The following is a 24,184-nucleotide window of genomic DNA, read 5'->3' as shown; positions in this document are numbered from 1 at the left end:
AGCAAAAATTATGATTAATTTGTCTTTTAAATTAAATATTTCTTCAATAGGTTATTGATTTCGGTATTGAGGAATACAGATTAATATTTTTTCAATTAGGCAATGCGAGGTAACTTTTAACTGAGAATGATATCATAAGATATTTTTGTTTCATTCAGTTTAAATTATAACATTGGCAATTATTAGACTGGAGATTAGATAATACATACAAAACTTATTTTTCATGGGAATCGATGGCATGTATATTTATAAATCCGTGAGGAGCTTTTGTTTTATTTTTTTTTGGAGAAAACTCAAAAAAAAAAAAAATAAAACAAAACTCAGAAACATTAGTTTCTTAATATTTGTTTCTAAAAAATGAGTATTTTTAATGCCAGATTATGCACACATCTGTTGATTTAAAAAAGTATCGAGTAAAAGTAAGACTCTTTAGAATAAAACAAAAAAAGAATATATTTAATCAATTAATAGTGTTCATGCCAAATTATTATGTTTCAATAAAAAAACGATTACAAATATTTTCTTAAATTACGAATACATAGACGATATGTGTATGTTTGGTGTGTTTTTTGTGTGAATTTACATATATAGTATAGTCTAATAAAAGTTTTCAACCAATTTTATTTCATTGGCCTATGTGCATCCCAATTGGCTGGACTATTATAGAACCAGTTTTCTTCACGAGATTTCATCCATCCAGATTCTATCACATTGTCCTATGAGAAAGATTTGATAATTTCAAATTTAAATAAAAAAAAATCATACGTAGTTTTTAAAAGAATTAAATATATTTATTATTTTACGTACAAGTTGTTGTTGAACGGTTGAACCTATATAGTCCATATTAGAATAATAACCTTAAAAATAAGGAAATTTCTTCACAATTAAAAGGAGTTGTGTTATAACATTGATTTACCTGAATAATTTTGGTATGAACTGCTTTCAATTGATGCAGGTGACCATATTGAGTTTCCTGTATAATTTGCTGAGCCCTATAAATTTAAGAAAAATAAATTATTTTCAAGAAAATATTTTTTGTTTATAAAGGAATCAATTAAAATATGTACATACATATACACATAGCTATTTCTATTTATATAAGTATACAAATAAAAAAATAATATTTAATAAAAGCGGCAGTTTCAAGAAAAAACCGTTATTTCAGAAACTTGAGAAAAAGAAATGTTTATTTCTGAGGGCCTTTTCTCCTTTCAAGGAGATTTTAGCCAAAAGTGGGAGAACAAAATATTTTCAAAAATACATATGAACAAAAAACCTTAATTTTGAAGATGAATCTCCACTTTTAGTAGTGCTGCCCATCCCCATTTCCGGTATGGAAATTTCGAAAAAAATTTCATAACATTTTCGTGTACATTCGAAAGAAAAAGATTTGAAAATTGGGTACATGCAAATTTCAAAGGTTTGCGTCCATGATTGATTTTAAAATGTAAAACGGTTTGTATACACATCCTCAACTAAATTCAATATAACTTCAGTGTACTAAGTACATATGAAAATTGCAGCAAAAGCATTTTTGCTAGTCGTTTTCAACGAAACATTCAATATTTTTCTTTTCCCCAATAGATGACAGTATTACAATATTAATTATTTATTTAAGCTTAAGAGCCCTTAGCTGAAAGTATATGTAAAACTAATGTAAAATGGTTTTTATTATGCTTTTACAACATTTATAACTATTAATAAATTATTAATATTATTAAGTATATATTAATACACTTAAATCTACGAATTTATATATATTTTATATGTCTTATGCAACATCATTTATAAGCTTATCATTTATAAGTTTGGAGTCTTACAAAAGGCACATAAGTTCACCAAGCGCGTCTAAAGGTTATACACATCGTTTTGTTTTATTTTTAATAATGAATTCTTATATTTTTACATACCTGGTGTGCATTTCCTGCAGCAATTAAATTTGAATTTTTTAGGAAACTTGAGTTCGTTGTGTTTGGTGCTGATGCTGAACTATAAAAGAAAACGTTATAAAAAAGTAAACATGGGAGTTTTACATTAGAACAAACCGCATCAAACATTAAATTTGTAGACACTACAGATGTACAATGTATATATACATACATATATATATATATATATATATATATATATATATATATATATATATATGTATGTATGTATACAATACATAATAAATAACAAACTGTGTTTTTCATTTATTTATGACGATATAATATGAACGTATATTCAGGGGGTTTGAGAGGCGTTAGTATCACCGAAGCAGGGTGATAGAATGCGTTCAGACAAACAGAAATACCTAGTAACACTTTGTTTTTATCACGTTCTCGTTCCTGAGTTATGAAACCCCAATTTTGGAATTTCTTAAAAGTGTTAAATGTATACATTTTTACCGATAACTTGGGAAATATAGTGTGTAACTTATAACTTGAAGCGGAGGGCTTAAGCCCGAAAATGTTACTAGGTGTTTTTAAATCGTACTGTTTCGGGAGTACCATCGAATCCTGTATATTATTATGTATGTACACTGATGCATATAAATATATATATATTTATTTTGCATATGTATGTTGTATATATATATATAATACGTATATGTATACAAATATGTATAAAAATATGTATAATATGTACTTATCAAACAAAATAGGAAATCCTTAAAAATTTAAATATTTTTTATTCATCCATTTGCATATGAATGTATGCAATTATATTGTGGATAAAGAATTATTTCTATGAGTCAATGAATATTTCGCTTGAAAAATGAGCCCGATTTATTCTGTTCCACATTGATGGTACTTTTTTAACCAAAAAAATATCGTATCTTACAATTTAATTGTGAAATTAACTAAATTTGTAGGTTATGGTTAGAGAAGCAACAGTTTGAGCGAAGCTTGAAAATATTTTTCAAAAACGTATACACACATCCATACATACATAACTGATTTTAAAATTTGTAACCATTTTTTATTACCTATTACTATTATTAACTAAAGCTGATATTGGCTTTTGCAAACTTTTTAGTTTCGTTGTAGAAATAGCTCTTAAACGACCAATTTGTGAGGGTGATTCTTGATTTTCATTGTTTGTGTTGGAATTATTTATATTTTTCGATTCATGAACATTTCCAATATTATTACTATTACTACTATTATTACTATTGGGATGTAGCGATGCTGAAATTGATGCACTAGAATGTTGCTGCTGCTGTTGTTGCTTCTGTATTTGACGACATTTAGCGCGACGATTTTTAAACCATACCTAAAATACATAAATTTTATTAGATACCTACATACACATATGTATGTATATATTTGAATGGAAAATGAAACTATGCATTCATTTTGAGTTTCGATTTCATATTATTTTCATTGTATAATAATTAAAATTAAAAAAAATTTAAAACGTTATTCCAAAAATAAAAGTATTTTAAATTAATAAAATTTCACACTTGAATGGTAGAGCTTTTTATTTTTTTTGCATTTATTTTCTTTTACAAATATCCCGATGCTTTTCAACATTAACAGTTTAATTGCTACAATTATGTAAGGGTTAAAAAGTTGTATTTAAAAAATTTCTAAGAGAAAGCGTAAAGACAAGGCGGCCTCAGAAATTTTATTCAATTTCTCAGAAGCAACCATTATTTTTCTTCCAAAGAAAAACATACTGTTTTGCAAAATAATAAAAACGTAAAATAATAGAGTAACATTATATGTTGGAATTGTATGTGCTCATATTACACATTAAAGTTTTATTTAAAAATGTTCAGCTAAAACGTTAGTTTGTTGAACACGTAACATGTACATAGCCATTTGTTACTGATTTGAAACTGGAGGAAGAGCAGCGCAAGTTAATTCGTTATCAACTTAACGAATTATGGACAGCGGTTTTGTTTATACAAATTACCTGAACTCTAGATTCTGGTAAATTAATTTTCAATGCAACTTCTTCTCTCATAAATATATCAGGATATCGTGTTTTACCAAACAGAGCTTCTAATACGTCCAACTGTGCTCTTGTAAATGTTGTTCGTTCTCGTCTTTGTTTCCTTGGATTTGCTATAAAAGTAAAAAAAAATTAAATCAAAACTAATTTCTAATTTAACATACTATATGTATTTTTTATTTTCGATGAAATAATTAGGAAATATACATACATATGTATTTATAGTTTAGGATTTTTTATATATCTATATACAATATGTATATATAATAATCTATATACAATATGTATATATAATAATATAATATACATATATTTATGTATGTATGTATATCAGAATTATGGCACTTCAGGCGTTGAATCTGTTGCAAGCAAACTTTGTTTTATCAAAGCGTAAACATTATTTTTTTATTGCTTTCCCGAAGTCAATTTTTGTGTATTCAAATTTTTTTATTATGTATACGATATAGATATCCAACCAATTCAACCAATCGTTACGTATTTTCACTAAGTTTAAAATTTACGCTTCCTTATATTTCAATACTTGCCATTATAATAACAAAAAAATTTTTTTCCAAAGTAAACATAAAAATTTCAGGAAAATTTTTAAGCAAAAATAATCAGGGAGGAAAAGTGAAGGACTGAAGGAAAAACAATTTTTTTATTCAATCTCACTGGCTCAGATAAAAACAAAAACAATCAGTTTTGCAAATTGAATTGTAAACACGTAAGTAAGAAATGGAATTCAATTCTCTTGTACCTATTTACATACATATGTACATATGTATACATAATATAAATTTACTTTTTCACTATTTTGCTCAATATCCAATTTATGTACTTATAATATGTACTTATACGTACTCTGGCATACAAATAGTAAATAAATGTTTTTTAGCTGACACGAAATGATGATGTCTTATCATTAAAAGAGGGCAAAATAAAATTTAATGAAGAAATCAATTTAAAAAAAGTTATAACCTAAATATTGTGCCTCTGGGTCTTGTTTGCTCAAGATTAACGTTAATGTTTTCACCCTGCAATATTTGCTTTCAGCAAAAAATAAGTTACAATTTTTCATGCATTATAGAGCCGTAAAAAAGGTATGCAGGCGCAAAGATATTGTGTATATGTATATGACATTTATATATTTTTTTCGTTTCAAGTCATTTTCAATCATTTAATTGTTCAGTTGGATACTAACAGGGTGAAATACAAAAATGTGAGTTATTTTTCTTATTATGTATGGTCCTTAAAATCTTTCAATTTTATTTTATTTGTACAAAGGTGAGAATTTCCATTTTGGGTTTACCTAAGATTTTTATTTTAGAAAATTAATAAGTTTTTAAAAAGGGTTTTGTTTTTAATTCTTTTTAAAGAAATTACCACATAAAATGTTCAACCACTCGAAACTTCTTTTTATTTAAAACTCCTTTTTATTGAAATATATAAATAGACAGAATGAGAAGGCGTGCGAAGGAGAGCAGAGTAAATAGAAATACTATAATTATTACAAATTGAATTGAAAAAATACTTGTACGTGTTATGAATAATAAATTCCCAGCTCGTTTTTTGCAAAAAACTTAAAATTTGTCTAAAGTACACTTTAAAACTACATAAGTATACATATTCTTAATATTCAGCCCAGTAATAATATTAGCATCGATCTTAGGTAAATTATTTTTGTGACTTCAAATTCTTAATAAATATTATAGGCAATGATAAGCCTTCAAAATTGGTATACCAACACTTTTTTTTTGCTTTTAAATTTCATGCTTCTTATTTCATTTATCTTTCAAAATTTCACAAAATAATTTAATCATTTCCCCCCTTTGTTTTTATTTCTTCACACTTTTAACACTTTTGCTCTTTGAATAATAATTGTAAGTGCAAATGTGTAATAGAATTGATAAAACAGCGGTTTTAATTTTCATTTGTTACATTAACAAAGTTTGTTTACATTTTTTATATCCTTTTAATACTTAAGACACGTGCTGTCCATTATGGGAACGAACTGTAGGGAAATTTCTATTAAACTAGAATAATCTTTAATGTGTTTGATTGTAATGATTTCTTGATGGAGTAGTAACCCAAATAACTGTAAAATTTTTTAAATGATGAGAAAGCAGCAGGAATGTTAAGAAAATATTTAAAATATTGAGTGTTTGAGGAATCAAAAAAAAATAATTGTGGAATAATTTCTCAGCAAGTGTAGGTAACAAGTGACTTATACTTAAAAAAAAAATTTAACATACTTATAATTTGACATAAATAGTTTGTCAATAATTTGGAAACTGCAAAAGTTTCAATGTCTTAATGTATTGATAAATGGGTTTTCTGTATAAAGTTTTTAAGCTCTTTAAAAAGTGCTTACACATCTTATTGCTATATATTTACTTAACAACTTCAAAAATTTTAAAAGCTAAAACAAGTTTAATATCAGGGCTAATTTTCTATTAAAATATTAGCAAGAATTATAAAAAATATTCGTATGGATGCCACAGAGTTGATGGGGTCAACTCTCCCTATTTTTGTTCTTTGTATTTTTTAAACGTTTCATATTATTTTCCAATTGGAAAAAGCAATGCGTGGGAATTATATTATTCATACGAAGAGGTTTTTTATTTTCTTTATATGTATATGCGTGTCCTGTGTGTGTTGTTATTATTTTAAGAATAATTTTTGTTTTTCCATTTTATCAAATATTAAAATATAATAAGTTATATTATAAAATCTCAAATTACCAGCAGCCGGATATCCCATTGAATGTAACGAATCGACTGTCATTAAATAAGGCGCTGACTTTAAATATGATATACCAGTTAATCCTGGTGGACCACCAGGTGGTGATGTTGTTGCAAATGGCGAAAAACCTAAATCGGCTTCGGATGCACAACTGTAAAAGACAAAAAGAAATTAGGTAATGTTTTATTTAATATTTACTCTATAAATTTATACACGCGAGTTATTTCTGTAATTATAATTGAAAATAATTTTTAAGGATATAAAACACAAACACACACAGTTATATTTTGAAATTTCGTTTAAAAAATTTGAATATTAATATTCCTTTTATTTCTCTTTAGCTTATCATACATATGAAATAACGTAGGTGCATTTTGATAGAATTTACTAACGGTCTTTACGTTTTACTTTTTCGTAATATTACGTTTTACTTTTTAATCTTATTAATTTTATTTATAGAATTAAAAAAGTAACAAATAATTAATAAAGTTGGGGTGGGGCAATAGTTTGTTAAGCAGCACTTTTCACAGCACCGAAGTACAATTCCATTATTAACATTTTAGCCAAAAATGATCTAGCTGTTACGTTATTTACGTTAATTTCATTCATGTATTGAAGTATTTCAAAGATTGTATACATTTGGGATGAGGTAAAAACAAAATTAAAAAAGCCATTAACTTAATACTTGAATTTAGGGGTTAAAATATTTAAGAAAACTACTTGCATTTTTTGACGGCGTGGCATTTAACGTTAGGTTTTTGAACATTAAAAATTTAGGAAAGTTTGCAGTTTGGAAATATAAAGTGTCAAAAATTAAAATTTTCTGAATTTCGAGAGCAGATAACTTGAGAAGAGGTGCACGTGGAAAAAAATTTTCTTCTAATGAAATAAACTGAATACCAGTATCTAAAAGCTGCTAAAATTTCAGACTTTAACAATTTACGGTCTGGAAGGAAAACGGTATCAAAAATTCGAAAACTCTGGATGAACAAAATTAGACAAATTTTTTATGTTTCTTTAAAATGAGTAGTCGAAAATGGCATTTTTAGGTCTTCAAGGGGCAATAACTTTTAGAGAGGCGAAATAGGTAAAAATTTTCTTCAACTTAAAAAGATTTCTAGTATTTATCTATGAACATATGAAATTTCAGCTCCCTATTTTCAAGGGTGTTAACATATCCACGAACAGAGTGAAACTAATGAGCACTTTTTTTTTAAATTTTTTTGGAAAAGTGCTAAACAGGAAAAGGAAATGAAGGATAATATAATAAAAATTTCATTGTTTTTATTCGGTATCGGTAAATTCTTGAATATTTTCCAAAAATCCCAAAAATCTTTTATTATACATATATGTATAGCAGTACCAATTTTAACAAAGAGTTTCTCATACTTGTCGGTTGAAAATTACATGCGAAATTTAGAAGATTGAAATATTTTTTTTAATTTTTTGGTTCTTAAAAGCAGAAAGGTAGTGTTAATAATCTTTGTTTCCATATAATAGTGTAATACAAAGATTATAATGATTTTATTTAGTTTAAATGTTTACAAGTAATCGGTTTAATTATATAAAAATAAATGCTCCTTAATAAGAAATGCAAATACAAACTTTTTAAAGTTAAATAGACGAATAAATAATTTGTTTAGCGTTATAGAAAAATTTAAGTTATTTATTTATCATTTAGTAATGTTGCAATATTTAACAAGTTGAAAAATAAAAAGTAGTTTACCCTTCAAGTATTTTTTTAACGTCTATTATTAAACTGAAATCTCTAAGGTTATGCGAAGTATTTAGTTTTTTTTCCACTCAAACCTCATAATACTACTGAAAACGATTAATATATAAAAATAATATACGAACATATGCACTTTATACACGTTTTTTTCTCTCTTTGCATTAAAAAGAAAAAAAAATTTATCCTAATTAAATATATTTACCAAACAGATAGAGAACAGGATAATGAATTTGATCCCTTTGATTCAATGGCAGACTACTTTTCATTATGTTTTCTGATGGTTTATGTTTTTTCGCTCATTAAAAATTTTATACAAATTTTGTTTTTACTATATCATGATGATAAGGACAATCATATCAGTTAAATTTAATTTCCTCAAATCTCATTGACTTAATTTTCGAAAAATATTTTTGTACCAAAAGAGGGTGCAAATAGAAGTATTTTATTTGAACCGTTGGTTAATGTTACACCAATAAGTATATCAAATTTGTATATGTAAACATGCTTAATTGCAAGAAAAAAACCGGTCTGTCTTTCTACAAAAGGAATTTCCCAGATGCATCCCAACATAGGGCGTTTTACAAAGCACATTCGCTACAAAAGTATATTTCATTACAAAATTAACAGTTTTTTGAAAAAACACTGCATTTTCATTTCTTACAACTTCTTGTATAACCTGCTTAAAATATCTTGCATGATTGTAACAGGTTTACAAAAAAAAAATTGTGTTTTTAAGTGAAGTTAAAGTTTTTATAAAATCACTTCAATCCCAAAAATGTGCTATAATTTTTCTATTTGAAAATATCCCAATATTTGAAAATTTTGTTTCAATTTAATTGTTAAATGAATTTTAAAGTTGTGCGTATAATTGAAATCTTAATTTTACCAATTTGATAAAATCAAACTCAACATTTTGAATTTAATTGTTATAACAACGCGGTATACAAAGTATTTATACTTCATATTATGTATTTAACTTTTATCTGAGTATTTATCAAATTAGAAAAAACAACGAGGCATTACCAGTTGATCTCGATAAATTGTTTTTTTTTTGTTTTATAATTTAAACTAATGAAAATATTTATTTATTTTTTTTTAACCAGCTACAAAAATTAAAAAAAAAAGCACAGCTATCGACTATTAGACTATTAGTCTACCGTTCCTCCTCATATTGGTGCTGGATGAGGTAATGAAAATAGTTAATATGACGTCGAACGATATCAAATGGGGATTCACCAGTAGGATGAAAGATCTTGAGCGTGCAGAGGATATTTGCCTCTTAGCTCATACATAAGCCTCTCTAACTTGGCGGAAAGCAAATTGAGGACGCGTTCCAATTCATCCACACTCAACGAGGACGAATCAAATGAAAAGTACTAGTCAGAAATAAAGTGCCTAGTCCGAAACAGGGTGAGATTCTTCTTCAAGGATTTCTTGAAGCCCTATGCTCCCACCGGGAATGAATAAAGGAGGAAAACAAAGAAAAGAGAAAAACAGATAGCATGACATAGAGACATAGGTGAAGACACGTTTTGGAATGGAAACAAAACGATTGTAGTACAATCAATAAAAAACGTCACTTGAAGAAAAATAAATGTGGTTGATCCAATTTATTGATTCATTAACATATCTCATTTGATACTAACTATACCTAGAATTTCAGACTTTCAATAAACCTCAGCAAGGTTTATTAAAAGGTACAATCAGAGCAGCAAGGTAGATATAACCAATAATATAATAACAAGATTTAAAAAAAATCTAATTTGGCAACAATTATTTTACAACTTTTTGGGTAGATGTCTTTTAGGTTTACATACATATAAAATATTTTCTTTTAGGAAAGAGATTTTATGGAAATTTTATTTGTTTTTTCTTCCAGAACAATTATTAATTTTAGATAAGATCATTTGAATTATTATTCGAAGGGTTACTTTATATTTTATCTTTCATAATATTTTTAATGATTAATGAGGTAAAATGTTGTTTTACCTGGATATATCGCACAATTAGTCTCATTTGAAATTTAAAAAATTTTTTTGAATTTTTTTTACTACATATTAGTAATATCTGAAATAAAACAAATTTCTTGTTTCTAGAAATTCCATCATTTTTGATTTAATTCCAAATTTGATGTTATATTTACGATTATAAAAAGTGGAGTAATTTTCAGATATATTAAATACTTTTTTTTTAATATTTTTTATTGGGTAAACTTAGTAGTAAGTAAATTTGGTTAATAATTTTGAAATAAATGTTGCTTTCATTTAATTGCTATATTTAAAACTTGCAATGAAAAAATTTTTGTTTATTATACTTAATTTGCCTTACCGTTTGTAACGCTAAGAAATAATGGTCTCAGATATAGACTTAAGTGTATGCTTTCGATCAGCGTTGAATTCTGAGTCGATTTAGCTTTGTCTGGCCGTCTGTCCCTCCGTTCGTATAAGTACGGTCGATGTGTTTGATAAAAGTCGTTGAAATTTCTTGGCTCCGCGAAGCAATTTATTTAAATTGCTTCGCTTTTTCTGGGGTCACTATTTATATTTCGGGTCTAGCAATAAAAAACAAACATTTATCATTGGAAATGGTTTTATTGTTTTTCAAGATATTCCCCATGAAGATCAATACACTTTTGCATGCGCTGAAACCAATTTTCGTAGCACTTTTTCCACTCCGATTGAGACACCTCCAAAACATGGTTTTTGAACGCATCGACTGCTTCTTCAGGTGTTGAAAATCGTTGTCCACGCATTTTTTTTTTGATGTAAGGGAATAAGAAGAAGTCATTGGGTGCTAAATCAGGACTGTACGGCGGATGACCCATCAATTCGACATTTTGAGTGCTCAAATAGTTCATTGCTTCAGCTGATTTGTGAGAGCTTGCATTGTCATGATGAAGAATGATTCGCCGGCGCTTGTTTGTTTTCCTTATTTCTTCGAAAACTTTCAGCAAACAGATGGTGGTGTACCATTCAGAATTGACCGTCCTACGTTCCACTAAAGGTACTGTGGCCACATGACCGGTTATACCAAAAAAAACGCGATCATTTGCTTCGATGTGCTTCTTCCACGAACAACTTTTGTTGGATTTGGCTCGTCTTGGAACACCCATACGGTCGATTGCTGTTTCGTTTCGGGCTCATATGCATAGATCCATGATTCATCACCTGTGACTATCTTATAAACGTCTTTTGACGCACCGCGATTGAATTTTTTCAACATTTCTTTGCTCCAATCGACACGAGCCTTCTTTTGTGCAATCGTCAAATTTTTTGGGATCCATCGACAACACACCTTTTTCACGGCAAGATGTTCATGCAATATCTTATGTACGCTGGTGGAACTAATGCCCAAGGATGCCTCAATCTCACAGTATGTCACATGCCGGTCCATCATTATCATTTCGCGCACAGCATCGATGGTTTCCGGCAAAACGACCGAAATTGGCCGACCTTCACGAAATTCATCCTGGAGCGAACGGCGTCCGAAACCAAACTCTTGGTACCAGCGATTTACAGTGGTTTTTGATGGTGCTTCATCACCAAAAGTCGAAACAAGTTGATCGAGACACTCTTGTCTCGATAATCCGCGCCGAAAATCGTAAAAAATCATCGCACGAAAATTTTCACGGGACAATTCCATTTTTTGACCGATATGAATTTTTCAAGTCACTGTAAACAAAACAATTCGCGCTCGAATGACAAAACGTTCTGAGTGAAGTTGTCCTAAAAAATGTCAGATTGCACCTGGCAGCACTAGTATTGCCAGGACCCGAAATATAAATAATGACCCTCGTAACTGCCATACAACTTCTATAGTAGATTGGCCATATCTTAAAAAATATTGAAAACACAGTACTTAAATTTTTCAAAAATTAATATGGTAATACGGAAACTTAAAGTTATAGTTTGTACCTTAGTTACTTTTATTATAATAGAATCGTTTTTTACTTTTATTATAATAGAATCGTCAGTTTAAAATTTATAGTAATAATATTCCAAATCTCAATTTTGAAGTTTTACACATACGTAAACGAGAAAGACTGAAAACCAGTAAACTGAAAGACTGAAAGCAGTATATCATACAAAGACTCTTCTTAAGTTACTGAACATTTTTCTGCCTTTATTTCTTCTGTATAAGTATATCTATAGTGAAATATATCGTTATATGAAACATCATCTCTTAGTTTAAGATAGTCTTAGTTTACGATATTATAGTTTCATGATTTATATAAAGTTAATTATTGTATAAATTTTATATAAAGATAATTATTGTTGATCATGTTTGTGTTATCTTAGTTGATATATTTTTATAATTAAGATTCTAGTATTATTACATTTACATTATATAAAAAACAATTTAGATTTTTTAGTCAGTTACTTAATTTGCTTAGGATTTTTTTTGTCTTCAATCGACTTGTTATAGCCTAATTTTTGAAATTGAAATTAATCATTTATCTTATTTTAAAGTTCTAGATGTAATTTGCTACTAATTATTTTTTTAAGCAGAACAATGTAGGATATATTAAACTATTATGCATGTGAATATGAAGTTACATAGAATGACAGTTATGATTACCCATAAAGAATTTAAAAATGCTAGAATGTGAAGGAGTGATCCTTGCTTTCATTTAACCTTTTTCTTTTTGCGCTAAACGCTTCAAAAGTTTGTAGGAATATGAAATAATTTATCGAATAAGATGCTGAACAATAGTTTATTACTTCGTTCTGGTCGGTTAAAATATTACAAAATTAAAAAGCCGAAACGAATACACATATAGCAGGGGGATACAAGATTTTATATATCGAGAGACTTTCAATACAAATATTAGTCCTTAATCCTTTTTATGCATTTATATAAAAAAGTATTTCATAGTGATTTTCATTATTTGTGTAAAATATACGATGATGCCTATAATACATATAGATACCATTTTTACATTACATAAGAAACATAATAAAGGATAACAGAAAATAAAAGTAATAAAAGAGTAAAAATAGGCACTGTATCCATGTAGAAAGTATATCAGTTTGCTGATAACTAGCAAGAAAATGTTCTTCAAATTGAAACATTTTTTATTTTATTGATTCTTGAAATGGTAACAATGGAACTTTTTATTAGCTTCTAACTTGTACTATGTTGAAATGTAGATATTTTAAATGAGATTTTAAGTGTGTACGTGTATGAGAGTTTTTTGGTTGAAATTAATCCTTGCTTTTTATTTTTGTTTCTACAATTTTATTTTCAGTTCTTATACATTTTTATTGTGCAACATAAAAAAAATTAAATGTTAGTGCACAATCGCCGCCTAACACGTACACACTTTGATTTTTGTGACAATAATTGTTCTCATGTTTTTTATGTAAATCAGAGAAAATCCAATAACAATTACTTTTTTGTAAAAGTTCAGATAATATTTAAAACTAATTTGCGATTCGCCAATTATTCATGAAACTAGGTAATTCACGATTTTGTTTAGTGATTTTGAGAAAAATTTCTTTAGAAATTAACACATAATCTAATTAGTAGGGCAATAAATGTAAACACTTTAACATAATTAAATACCTACATACATACATGTCATGTGTTTTTTAAAGCTTCAATTTCTATGCCTTTGTAAACGAGAATATACTTACACTTTTTGATTTTACTCTTTAAAACGGTTTAAAAGCCTTTCACAAAAATCATAAATTTTTTGAAAACATGATAAAATCAGTGTTCTAAATTTTAGTTTTTGTGAAATTAAAGTGAAGCAGAATATATACAACAAATACAGTGTGAGTATGACATTATCCATTTTATTGGAATCGAGAATTAATAACATATTTTATATAACTATAGCCTTTACAATGGTACTAGTTTTTAATTGTCTATTTAATAAAATATGGACTCACCCTGACGCTAATGAATTCCCCCACATTTTGTGAATGTTTTTGCATAAATTACAGTAAATATAAGAATTCCGGTAATGTTTTCTGAAATAAATAAAATTTAATAATTATAATAGTGTAGATAGTAATCGAATTTTTAAATTCAAATTTTTCTGTACATTTATCTAGGCTATATCGAATATCTAACAATAAAACTACAATAAATTCATTAATATAAAGTTTTTAGACCAATGAATTCCTTTATAGTTTTAAATTGAATTGTGTTGCATATGCAATATAAATAAACTTAATTCTAGTAAAATATTCTTAAACATTTTGACTCTGTTAGGTTCAAAAAGAATATTAAAAATGATGGTACATATAACTAGTTGTCTACAATTTTCCCACACCCAAACAGACTTTGCATTATTTATTCGGCTTGACACTAAATTTTAATCCATTTATGATTATTATTAGCCTATCAGGACATTTCAATAAAAAATAAAATTATTTTTTATTGACATGCCCACATATAAACATATACAAATTGACGAACGCCTAGGGGTATTTGACGTTTTCATTTTGTTTTTCTGTTTTTAATTTTTTTGGTAAATTAATCCTTTAAAAATGACACCATTTTTTTTTGTTTTACTTGTTTAGTTTGGTAATATAAGCTTCGAACATAAAAAATAATTTGTATTCTAGATGTATCGGAATCACAAAATTGTAATCAATAATTTTTTTTATTTCAAAATTATTACATTTTTTCTTTCGTTTTTCTTCCTTTTTTAGAAGACAATGCAATTATAATTATCCGAACATTAAGAAACATGACAAAGTCCAAAATGCCCTCCTCCAAAAAAAAGAAAATTATGTTCTCTTTTTATTCTAATAATAATTTTTTTAGGGGATTTTAATTTTGAGGAGCTTAAGAAATAATTCTCCAGGGCAAATCATTAAATAACAGACAGAACGAAATACTCCCTCCAGTGCAGTTATAAGTTTTCTAATAGGCAGTAGCATCTTTCTTATCTTAAAACTTGGAAGGTTCAAATAAAGAAAAAATTTGGAAATGTAAAAATTTAAAATTTGATTTTTAAAAGTATTATTCATATTTCTTAATATAACACCCCTTAAGGTAGTTTCACGTATTTTTAGAAGTATTATCTATGTCAAGATCTCAAATAAAAAGAAATTGAAAACTGCTTTAATTTTTTATGTTTTTATTCACATTTTGGCTACATAATTTCAACTTGATGTAGTCATTCGTCATTGATACCTCTACGCTGAGGTAAATTTAATATAAGTTAATATAAATTTAATGTTTATCTTATAAGCTTATATAGATCGCGAATTTTTAAGCGTACTTCGAGACTAGACTGAATTTTTTGTCAAAATATGAATACGATAGCGAAATTTTTTAACTTGAGTGGTCTAGTTTAGCATAGCTTTGCCTAATTTATATTATTTTATTGCTCGTGGTGGTGCTGAACTTACTTTTGTGTACATTTGTAAAGGCTTATTTTATGAATCTGTTTATCGAATGCATATGTATATATATAGTGACGTATCTTATTTATTAATTACAAAATTTACAACCCATCATCAAAATCACATAATAATTATAATCAGCCAGGGTCAAAAGAAAAAAGTCGAATAGAAAAATTCGAATTGAAAACATTATACAAAAATGATGAAAGGATTATGAAAAGGTTTGTTAGGTCTGGGTGATATCAAAAAGTTAATATGAGAGACAACGTAGGGAAAATAACTAACAAAAAACTGAAAGCGTATAGAAAATGTTAAAAAATTCGGTAGCAGATCAAAAAGGCTTATAAATATTATTATTTTTTTTATGTATTTTGTCTGAAAAAAAAAAGCACAACGAAAGAACCAAAAATAATCTTAAAAAAATTAAAAATATTTTTAAACATTGTTCACCTATTTTTCATCAGATTATTAAAATATTTAAAATTTAGTCTCCTCCATAAGCGTATATGCATTTAATTGTTTACACAATAATGGTGACAATTTTCAAATAATCAAATTTAAAATAAATTAAATTGCATTAATTTTATATAGGGTTTAAAGATATTCGATTAATAATTTGTAATGAGCACATTTCTTTTTAAAAGATTTTTATATTGAAATGGTAGACTAATTTTGAGATACATAAGTCAAAAGTTCTTCTTTAATTATGTCAAAATAATATATGTAAGTAGTTTCTAACCTATCTTACTTTTTTTAATAGCTGTACTATTACTTTTGTTTTAAAAATTGAATTAAATGGTCGAAGATAACATCTAAAGTTTTGTGAAACTTTTTCTCAGTTTAATTCTTTTCTTTGTTGACGACGCTTTGTAAACGAGAAAATATATTCCCTTACACAATTTTTCATAAAATGTGCTAAAAATTTTGTTGTCATTTAGAAAATTTATTTATTTACATTTTTTTATTGGAATTCCTTGCAAAAATAAATAAGAGTGCTTTTGAAAAATGTATCCTACCGCTCCTATTGAAATGACTAATACCATAAATAAGAAAAATTGAAAAAGGAAAAATTAATAAATTTGCTTTGTTAAAAGCCGCCTTGACACAGTTAAATATGTGATTTCTGAATGCGCGCAAATACTTGTGATTCAGAATCCAATAGAATGTTCACGAAAAAAAAGAAATCTAAATTAGGAATTTCTGAAGAGGAACACGATAGAACTATAATATTAAAATTTTTATAATTAATGACGATTTGATTTAGAGATTTTAATTTTCAAAGACAAAAAAATTTTTTATATATAAATTTATTGTGATAAGTTTAGGTACGTTGTGTACTGATATTCAAGTGCAAAAATTTGTAATTTTCTAAATTCACTTAACGGAATATGTTATGTTTGTATGTTTTAAAAGTTACAAAAGTTTCATAAAAATCGTTTTGATTTTCAGTTAACTTTTTGAAATAAACTTTGATCTTCTTAATAACAATTGACATTAAGGCAATTATTACCTCGAAATACACAATTGTTATTAACATTTTTGATGTAAATGAAAAAATTCTAACTAAAAAAATACATAAATGGATACATAAGTATACTTTAAAGAATATTAAAGGAATATTTAATACTTTTTTAAATGAAATTTAATTAAAAATTTGTTAATTTCTTTTGTGTTTTGTAACAACTTGTTTTTATATATAATAAATGGAATAGTAGGTCAGAAAATTATTTTCGTTTTTGACCCTGGATAATCTTACGGACATTGTATTTTTATTTCAATAGAACAGAAATATTTTTAATTTATAATAGCAATTAAATAATTGCGCATATGCGTTATAATTTAAAGAAGATTTAGAATGTTAGAACCATTGTATTGCGAAAAATTTTCTAAAAATTCATTGTGCTGAAAAATTAATTTTTCATATTTTTTTTCTCCTTCGTATTTCTTTTTATAAAAACATAAAATCAACAAGCAGTTTTACACTTACACTGATGAGGGAACGCTTATCTCTTTATAATGCAACCGAACTTTTTTCAATATTTTTAAGTAATTTTTTTTATCCTTTCTAAGGATTATTGAAAAATGAATTTTACATCGTTGCACAAACCGACAATAGGATCTTAAATTGAATTTTCTTTAGAAAATAAAAAAAAACTAAAAAGATACGGCTTTCAAAAATGGAAACAATTTTTCAGAATTATTCGCAATTGCAATAACACAATGTGTTAGAAAATTATCGTATTTCAGTTCAATTCCGATTATGAAATTTTTCACACTTTTTACCTTGTAGAAGTTGCTCTCCTTTTTTCGTAAAGCCTTTCTTCTTCTTGTTAAATTTATAATGAAGATGATGTAGGATGAAGTGTAATGCCTTTTTCAGGGGATTGATGCAAAACAGTGGGCGTATCAAAACCGACAATCATGATTTGCAATATAAGTAAGCCAAGAACAAATATAATTGTATATGTACTCAAATTTTTCACCTTGTATCTTCGATAAATTAAATTTATAATGCCTTTAGATAATTCCAAAGAACTTTGTATATTTATTTAATAAAATGCTTATTCAATTAATCAATAAAATGTTAGAGTACTCAACTAATCTAATTACTGAACGTTGTATTAATTGCAATACAGAATTTAAAAATTTTTTTAAAACTCAATTTTCCATTCAGGATTTCAAATTTTCAAATCTTGCCTTTTGTGGCAATTTTTCTATATTTATGCTATATTTAATTTTGAGTTTATTGTAATTGAATTGAATAATAACAAATTCGTTTCAAGAGTAGGGTAATACAAAAGTTCATTAGAAAATTAAGAATTGTTCTCTAGTTGTTTTCGAAATAATAGAACGAAAATCAATAACTGAATTTAAAATGAAAATTTTAAGGATATCAAATGCTTTTATGGAATTTCAATATTGTTGAAATTATAGCGAATATTTTTCGATTCGTTGTACTTCACGTTGTACCGACCGTATTGTACGAGTATACAATAAGGAAAATTATGTGAAGGCTTATGCCTTCAATTTCGGATGTCAAAATCTAATTGATGAAATTTCTTGAAATTTAGTATATATATGTATATAATATATATAATATATGTAATATATATATAATATATATATATAATATATAAAATCGAACATTTTTGATCGAAAAAGTGGATATGGATCAAAATCGCACTGGACTTTCTCTAATTAATTTGCTATAACTCTCGATCCCTTTGTTGAAATTGCTCAAAACTTTATAGTCAAACTCTTAAAACTACAATAAAACTAGTAACAAAAATTTAAGAAATCCCATCGTTTAGTTTTTAAATAAAGTGTTGTTAAACTTCAAACGCGTTTTTCTCGATTCAGAAGTCATAGCGTATGGATTAAAATAGCACACAGCCGACGATATATAAAAAAATGAATGAAGAAGTGAATTCGGATGTCACAAAGCGAAGAGCCAAGTTTTTCTAGGTATATTAACTGAAAGCTTACTAGCTTCCTAAAAACTAGAAAGAAGTGCTTAAAAGGTATTTTCATAATCTTCTGTTACACCTTCGGCAAACTAGACAGTACACATTGCGGTCGGTTATGTGTTGAACACATCAGATATTTTTTTCTCTTTGGGTATGAGTATAAAAATTGGATATTGATTATGGAGTAAAATCTTGGCCCACTCATAAAATTTAGTTAAAGTACCTTCTTTGTAAATTAAAATTTTCCTTTTAGAGGTATCAATAATGGTTTCGTTTGGGTAAAATTAATCTGCAGTGTTATCAATAAAAAATATAAGAAAAATTACAATGGAAGAAAATGTGAACCTTATTTTTGTTTTTGATCCTTTTCAGCTGTTCTTTAATATTAAAAGTAAAGTTCACAGATATATACCATTCTTCTACGACGTCGGCATAATTTACAAATGCAAGATTGAAATTGATCTTACATTTGTGATCTTTATTTTGGCCATTTTTTGAATCAGAATTTGTTTATTTTTCATTTGAATTAGAAATTCTAAATGAATTGTATTCTGTGAATATAATGCATAAATTCATTCTAAAAATGATGTGCAATGTTATATAAATTAAACACACCGGAGAAGTTAACTCTTAATAATACAAATTTTTAGGACAAAGAGAAAAGGACTGTGTTATTTGCATAAGTTTATGCGAATGCTTAAAAAGTTGCCTTAATTGTGCAATTTTGGAAGATTTTAAAATAAAATATTATACTATTAATGATTATACCAATAAATTATAATATACTATGTTAATGATTACTAATAAATAAATAATATACTACTCGTACATTAATGAGATTCAATATACATATGTATTTGAAATAGAAGTTTTCGAATTTCAAAATTGAAAAATTTCCGTCAATAAATTCATTTTCTTTAAAACTCTTTTTATGCTAAATGAATGTCTTACGTTCGGAAAATGTTTTCATTCTGCCGTGTATCAAATGAATGTTGATAGTAGAAATGTTCAAAAATCCAACTATTTAGATTTATTGAGAAACAAGTATAATATATGGTTATAGGAAACGTTAATTGCTTTGTTTTGCACTAAAAAATCGTTATAAACATACAATTTAAGCAATCAAACATCATTCAAGTACCAATAATTCTACCACATGCTAAGTTTTTTCGTAAGTGCGCATATGCAAACACACTTATGTTATACTTCATTTGAAGTTTTTACAATTGATATGTTGAATAATTGAATATTTGAAATTGTGGCTCTTAGAAATTATTAAGGAACTTTCGTGTTTTTATGTTTTTTGAATTTTGTCAAGTATTTTTGCGTCACATGTGGTAAATTGATTTTTTCTTTATATGCGATGAATAAATGAACATTTTAATAACAACCTATGGAAATAATTTCAATTATTGAAGTCAAACATTTTGCGCTTTTTTTTCTTTTGTGATGTTGCTTGGAGGAAATTGAATATTTTATGGTAAAAGACTATGATTGCGTTTAGTTATTAAAAAAATAATAACTTAACGCGGGGAAAAAATTTAAAGTGGAAGATCAACACTTTTTAATTACAGTTGTATTTTTGTGAATAGACTTTTGAGGTTTATTGTAGTTGTTCTTTTTTTATTGACTTATAAACAAAATTGTTTTGAATATATAATTTTTATTTAAATGTAAAGGAAATAAATAATATAATATGAAATAATAAGTTAATGATAAATTTCTAATTAAAATTGTAGGAATTCAGAAAATGATTGCACATGAATCTACATTAATTTGGATTAATGTACATATTCCAACGCCAAACGAAAGAAACTCGTTACGCTGAAGAGTTAGTTTAAATAACACTTTCAGTGATTTTAAGAAAATATTTAACTTATAATTCACTCTGAAGCACTGGAATTGCACTAAGTTTTCGTGATCTTAGGGTTAAATTTTTTTAGATATTCTGATTGTTCCAAAATTTCAGCGGATCATTAAGTGACACATTATTGAATTATGCCTGTATAAAAAAATTGGCATGGCAAAGAAGTCATAACAAAGAAACTTTAAAAAATTATTACAAAAAACGTTAATATAAATATGCATAACAAATTACAATTTTCTATTATTTCAAATTCATAATTTTCGTTTATTAATCAATTAAAAGTAGTAGAAAAATTTAATTCATACGTCAATGCTGTCAGCTCAATTAGTAATCCACAATATAATACGTTGGCTTTGAAAAATCCTTATGTTAGGCATGTAAATATTAAAGTGATCACTATAGGAGAGAAGATAGTTTTAAAATCATTTATATGTTTTCCTTCAAATTCTCAAATTTGAATTCTCAAATAAATTTTTTTTTTGTAATTTTTCGCACATGATTTATTTTGTTTTCCTATTAAATACTTTTTATGTGAAATTTTGCTTTAGTTTTCTAATATAGTGTAACTTTTTATGACCTAAGCATTGTATATTGTATATGAAATATTTTTGTATTCATAATTTTAGGTCATTAGATCACATGTCTCATTTCTTACATTTTTTGATAACCACTTATAATAATCTTAATTTCCTTATCTGTTCATAATTATGTTTAATGTATTATTTTTTTTTATACTTTCTGTTTTTTTAAATATTTATATAAAAGTCCATTATGTATATACATACATATATAATTTCAATTAAACTTATCAAGTTTCATTACACTTTTTTATGATCAGTGGAGCACTTATTTGTTTCTTCGTTTTTTAATTTTTTTTAAGAAATTCAGTTTTTCTGTTGAACTTGTGAATGTATAGAACAGTAATTAACAGAAGTAAAAGCAAACATACAAAAAGAATTTAACATTTATAATTATAGCTGATGTTTATATGCATAAACATCATTTATAATTTTACTTTATGTAATATACAGTTCACACTTTACATTCCTACGTATGCACACACATATAATGAATATAATATACAGTTTAATAAAATAACATTAAACTAGAATCTTTGGTTTTTCTATAAAACATAAAGTATAAATATATTGATGTATATGATGTTTTATGCCATTATAATAATTATGTAATTACCGTTACAACATAATTTTATAACTTCTTTTATTATTAACAAATAAAAGTATTTATATATGTTTGTATATGCACTACGTTATATATACATATTGGTTTCAATATTCACACACATACATATATTAATAAATAAATAATATTAATAAATTCTGTAATATGTTCATATGTACAAATGTATATATAGTGCAAACAAGAGAAAGTTATTAAGTATAAAATAGAAAAAAATATAAAATATAAAAAAATTAATTAACAGTAAATTACGTCCTTGTATTTGACATAACACACAGTAAAAGTAGCGAAAGAATAAAAAAAACACAGTTACTCTAAAAACAAATAGATATGAAAGTAGTACAATGTAACAAAGAGCGAAAAGAAAAAATAACGGGGATCATTAATGAATTTTTTTTTTGTTTGTTTGTTATTACTGACTGTTTTCATATAACATATAAGAGTTATTAGTATTTTTTGAGTATTAATGACATTTCAATCACTTTTAAAAGAAAACCGTTATAGCACAAAAAAATTAACTTTTTTAAAGTTTTTAAAAACGTTGAACATTTTTCTTCCGTCCCAGCACACTAATCAATTGCGGTGATAACGGTTTATTATAAATATAATAGGAAATTGATATGCGTGGTAAATTATACGTTTTTTTTTATTTAACAAAATATCAATTTGGCTTTTTTCCGATTTCAACAACTACAATTTAATTTTTGTTGATTAATTTTTTGTAAATGTTGTTGACATTGTGAAAATACTATGTGAGTTTTTTTGGGATTTTTATTATGTTTAAAAGTATCTTGACTTTAAATTTTGTTTAAATAGTAACTTTTTATTTTATTTTTTTTTTATTAGTGCCTTTTTATATATTTTTTACTAAGATATTAGTAAATTCAAAATTTTTTTTCACCTTAAAAAAGTGTGACAATTAAGAAATATCAAAAACCAAGTTAGTTTTATATAATTGTAATGAATAAAAAACAAAGAAAAATCACTTTTGATTCCAATTTTATAGGTTTGCTCTTACTTTAAGAAATGCATAGTTTATAAAATTATATAACTTTCAAATATTTTAATTAAATATTTCTGTTAAAATAATTGGAGTTCATTTAAAACATATAAAAATTAAATTAAAAAATAAAACGATAAATTTCACCAATTTCTTACAAAAACTCAATTTTCCCTTTTTTGAAATTAGGAGTTTAAAAATTAAAGCAATTTATTTATCTACAAAAAAAAATTAATTGTATCTATAATTAATTATGCTTAATTTTTTTTTTCAAATTTTCATTGTTTAAATATTTTATATCCTTTTTTATTATTCTAGGATAATAACAATATTATTTAATAGTACGAAATATTATACAAGATACGAGATACGAAAATTTTTTATACTAACAAGTTTTTCCATAATTTTTTTTCGAAAAACTGGTTGTTTATGGTGGAAAACTTTTCCCAAGTGCTATACATATATCAAAAAAATAAAAAAAAGTAATAATAATAAAAGTGATAATAATAAAAATAATAACAAAAGAAACAATAAAGAAATCCAAAATAACATAAAAGTTTAAAAAAGAAATAAATGTAAGAAAAACAAAAGAAATGATGGAAAATGATGGAAACTGCACCAACAACAATAATTTTAACAAAAAAAAAATAAAATATTATATAGAAAATTCAAAATACGAAATAAAAATTAAAAAACAAAAAACACAAAAAAAAGTTTAAACTAAAGTAAAGGAAGCATAAAAATAAAACAAAATAAAAAGTAGAAAGTAGAGAAAGAGAAAAGGTGAGAGAAAACAAGAGACAGAAAATGTAGTTTTTGAAGTAAAAACAATTTATTTTTTTTTATTTTATATTTTTCCTTTTAAAATGAAAT

General features: G+C 25.9%; 1 protein-coding gene across 1 annotated transcript; it reads right to left on the bottom strand.

Moving 5' to 3' along the window:
- Positions 1-102: 102 nt before the first annotated feature.
- On the bottom strand, positions 103-21,798 carry LOC129605257 (homeobox protein OTX2-like). Its single transcript, XM_055514900.1, has 9 exons — positions 21,417-21,798; positions 14,311-14,391; positions 6,684-6,835; positions 3,904-4,055; positions 2,972-3,258; positions 1,911-1,989; positions 917-992; positions 808-857; positions 103-716 (listed from the first exon to the last, which is right to left on the bottom strand). Exons 2-9 carry the CDS (start codon positions 14,334-14,336, stop codon positions 621-623), a joined length of 918 nt encoding a protein of 305 aa, XP_055370875.1. The 5' UTR covers positions 14,337-14,391; positions 21,417-21,798; the 3' UTR covers positions 103-620.
- Positions 21,799-24,184: the final 2,386 nt, after the last annotated feature.

This window comes from Condylostylus longicornis, unplaced genomic scaffold (genome assembly GCF_029603195.1).
Source record: "Condylostylus longicornis isolate FDR11 unplaced genomic scaffold, ASM2960319v2 ptg000013l, whole genome shotgun sequence".
NCBI classification, from domain to species: domain Eukaryota; kingdom Metazoa; phylum Arthropoda; class Insecta; order Diptera; family Dolichopodidae; genus Condylostylus; species Condylostylus longicornis.
Note: the sequence above shows the minus strand (reverse complement) of the source record. Positions and strands in the feature narration are given on the sequence as shown.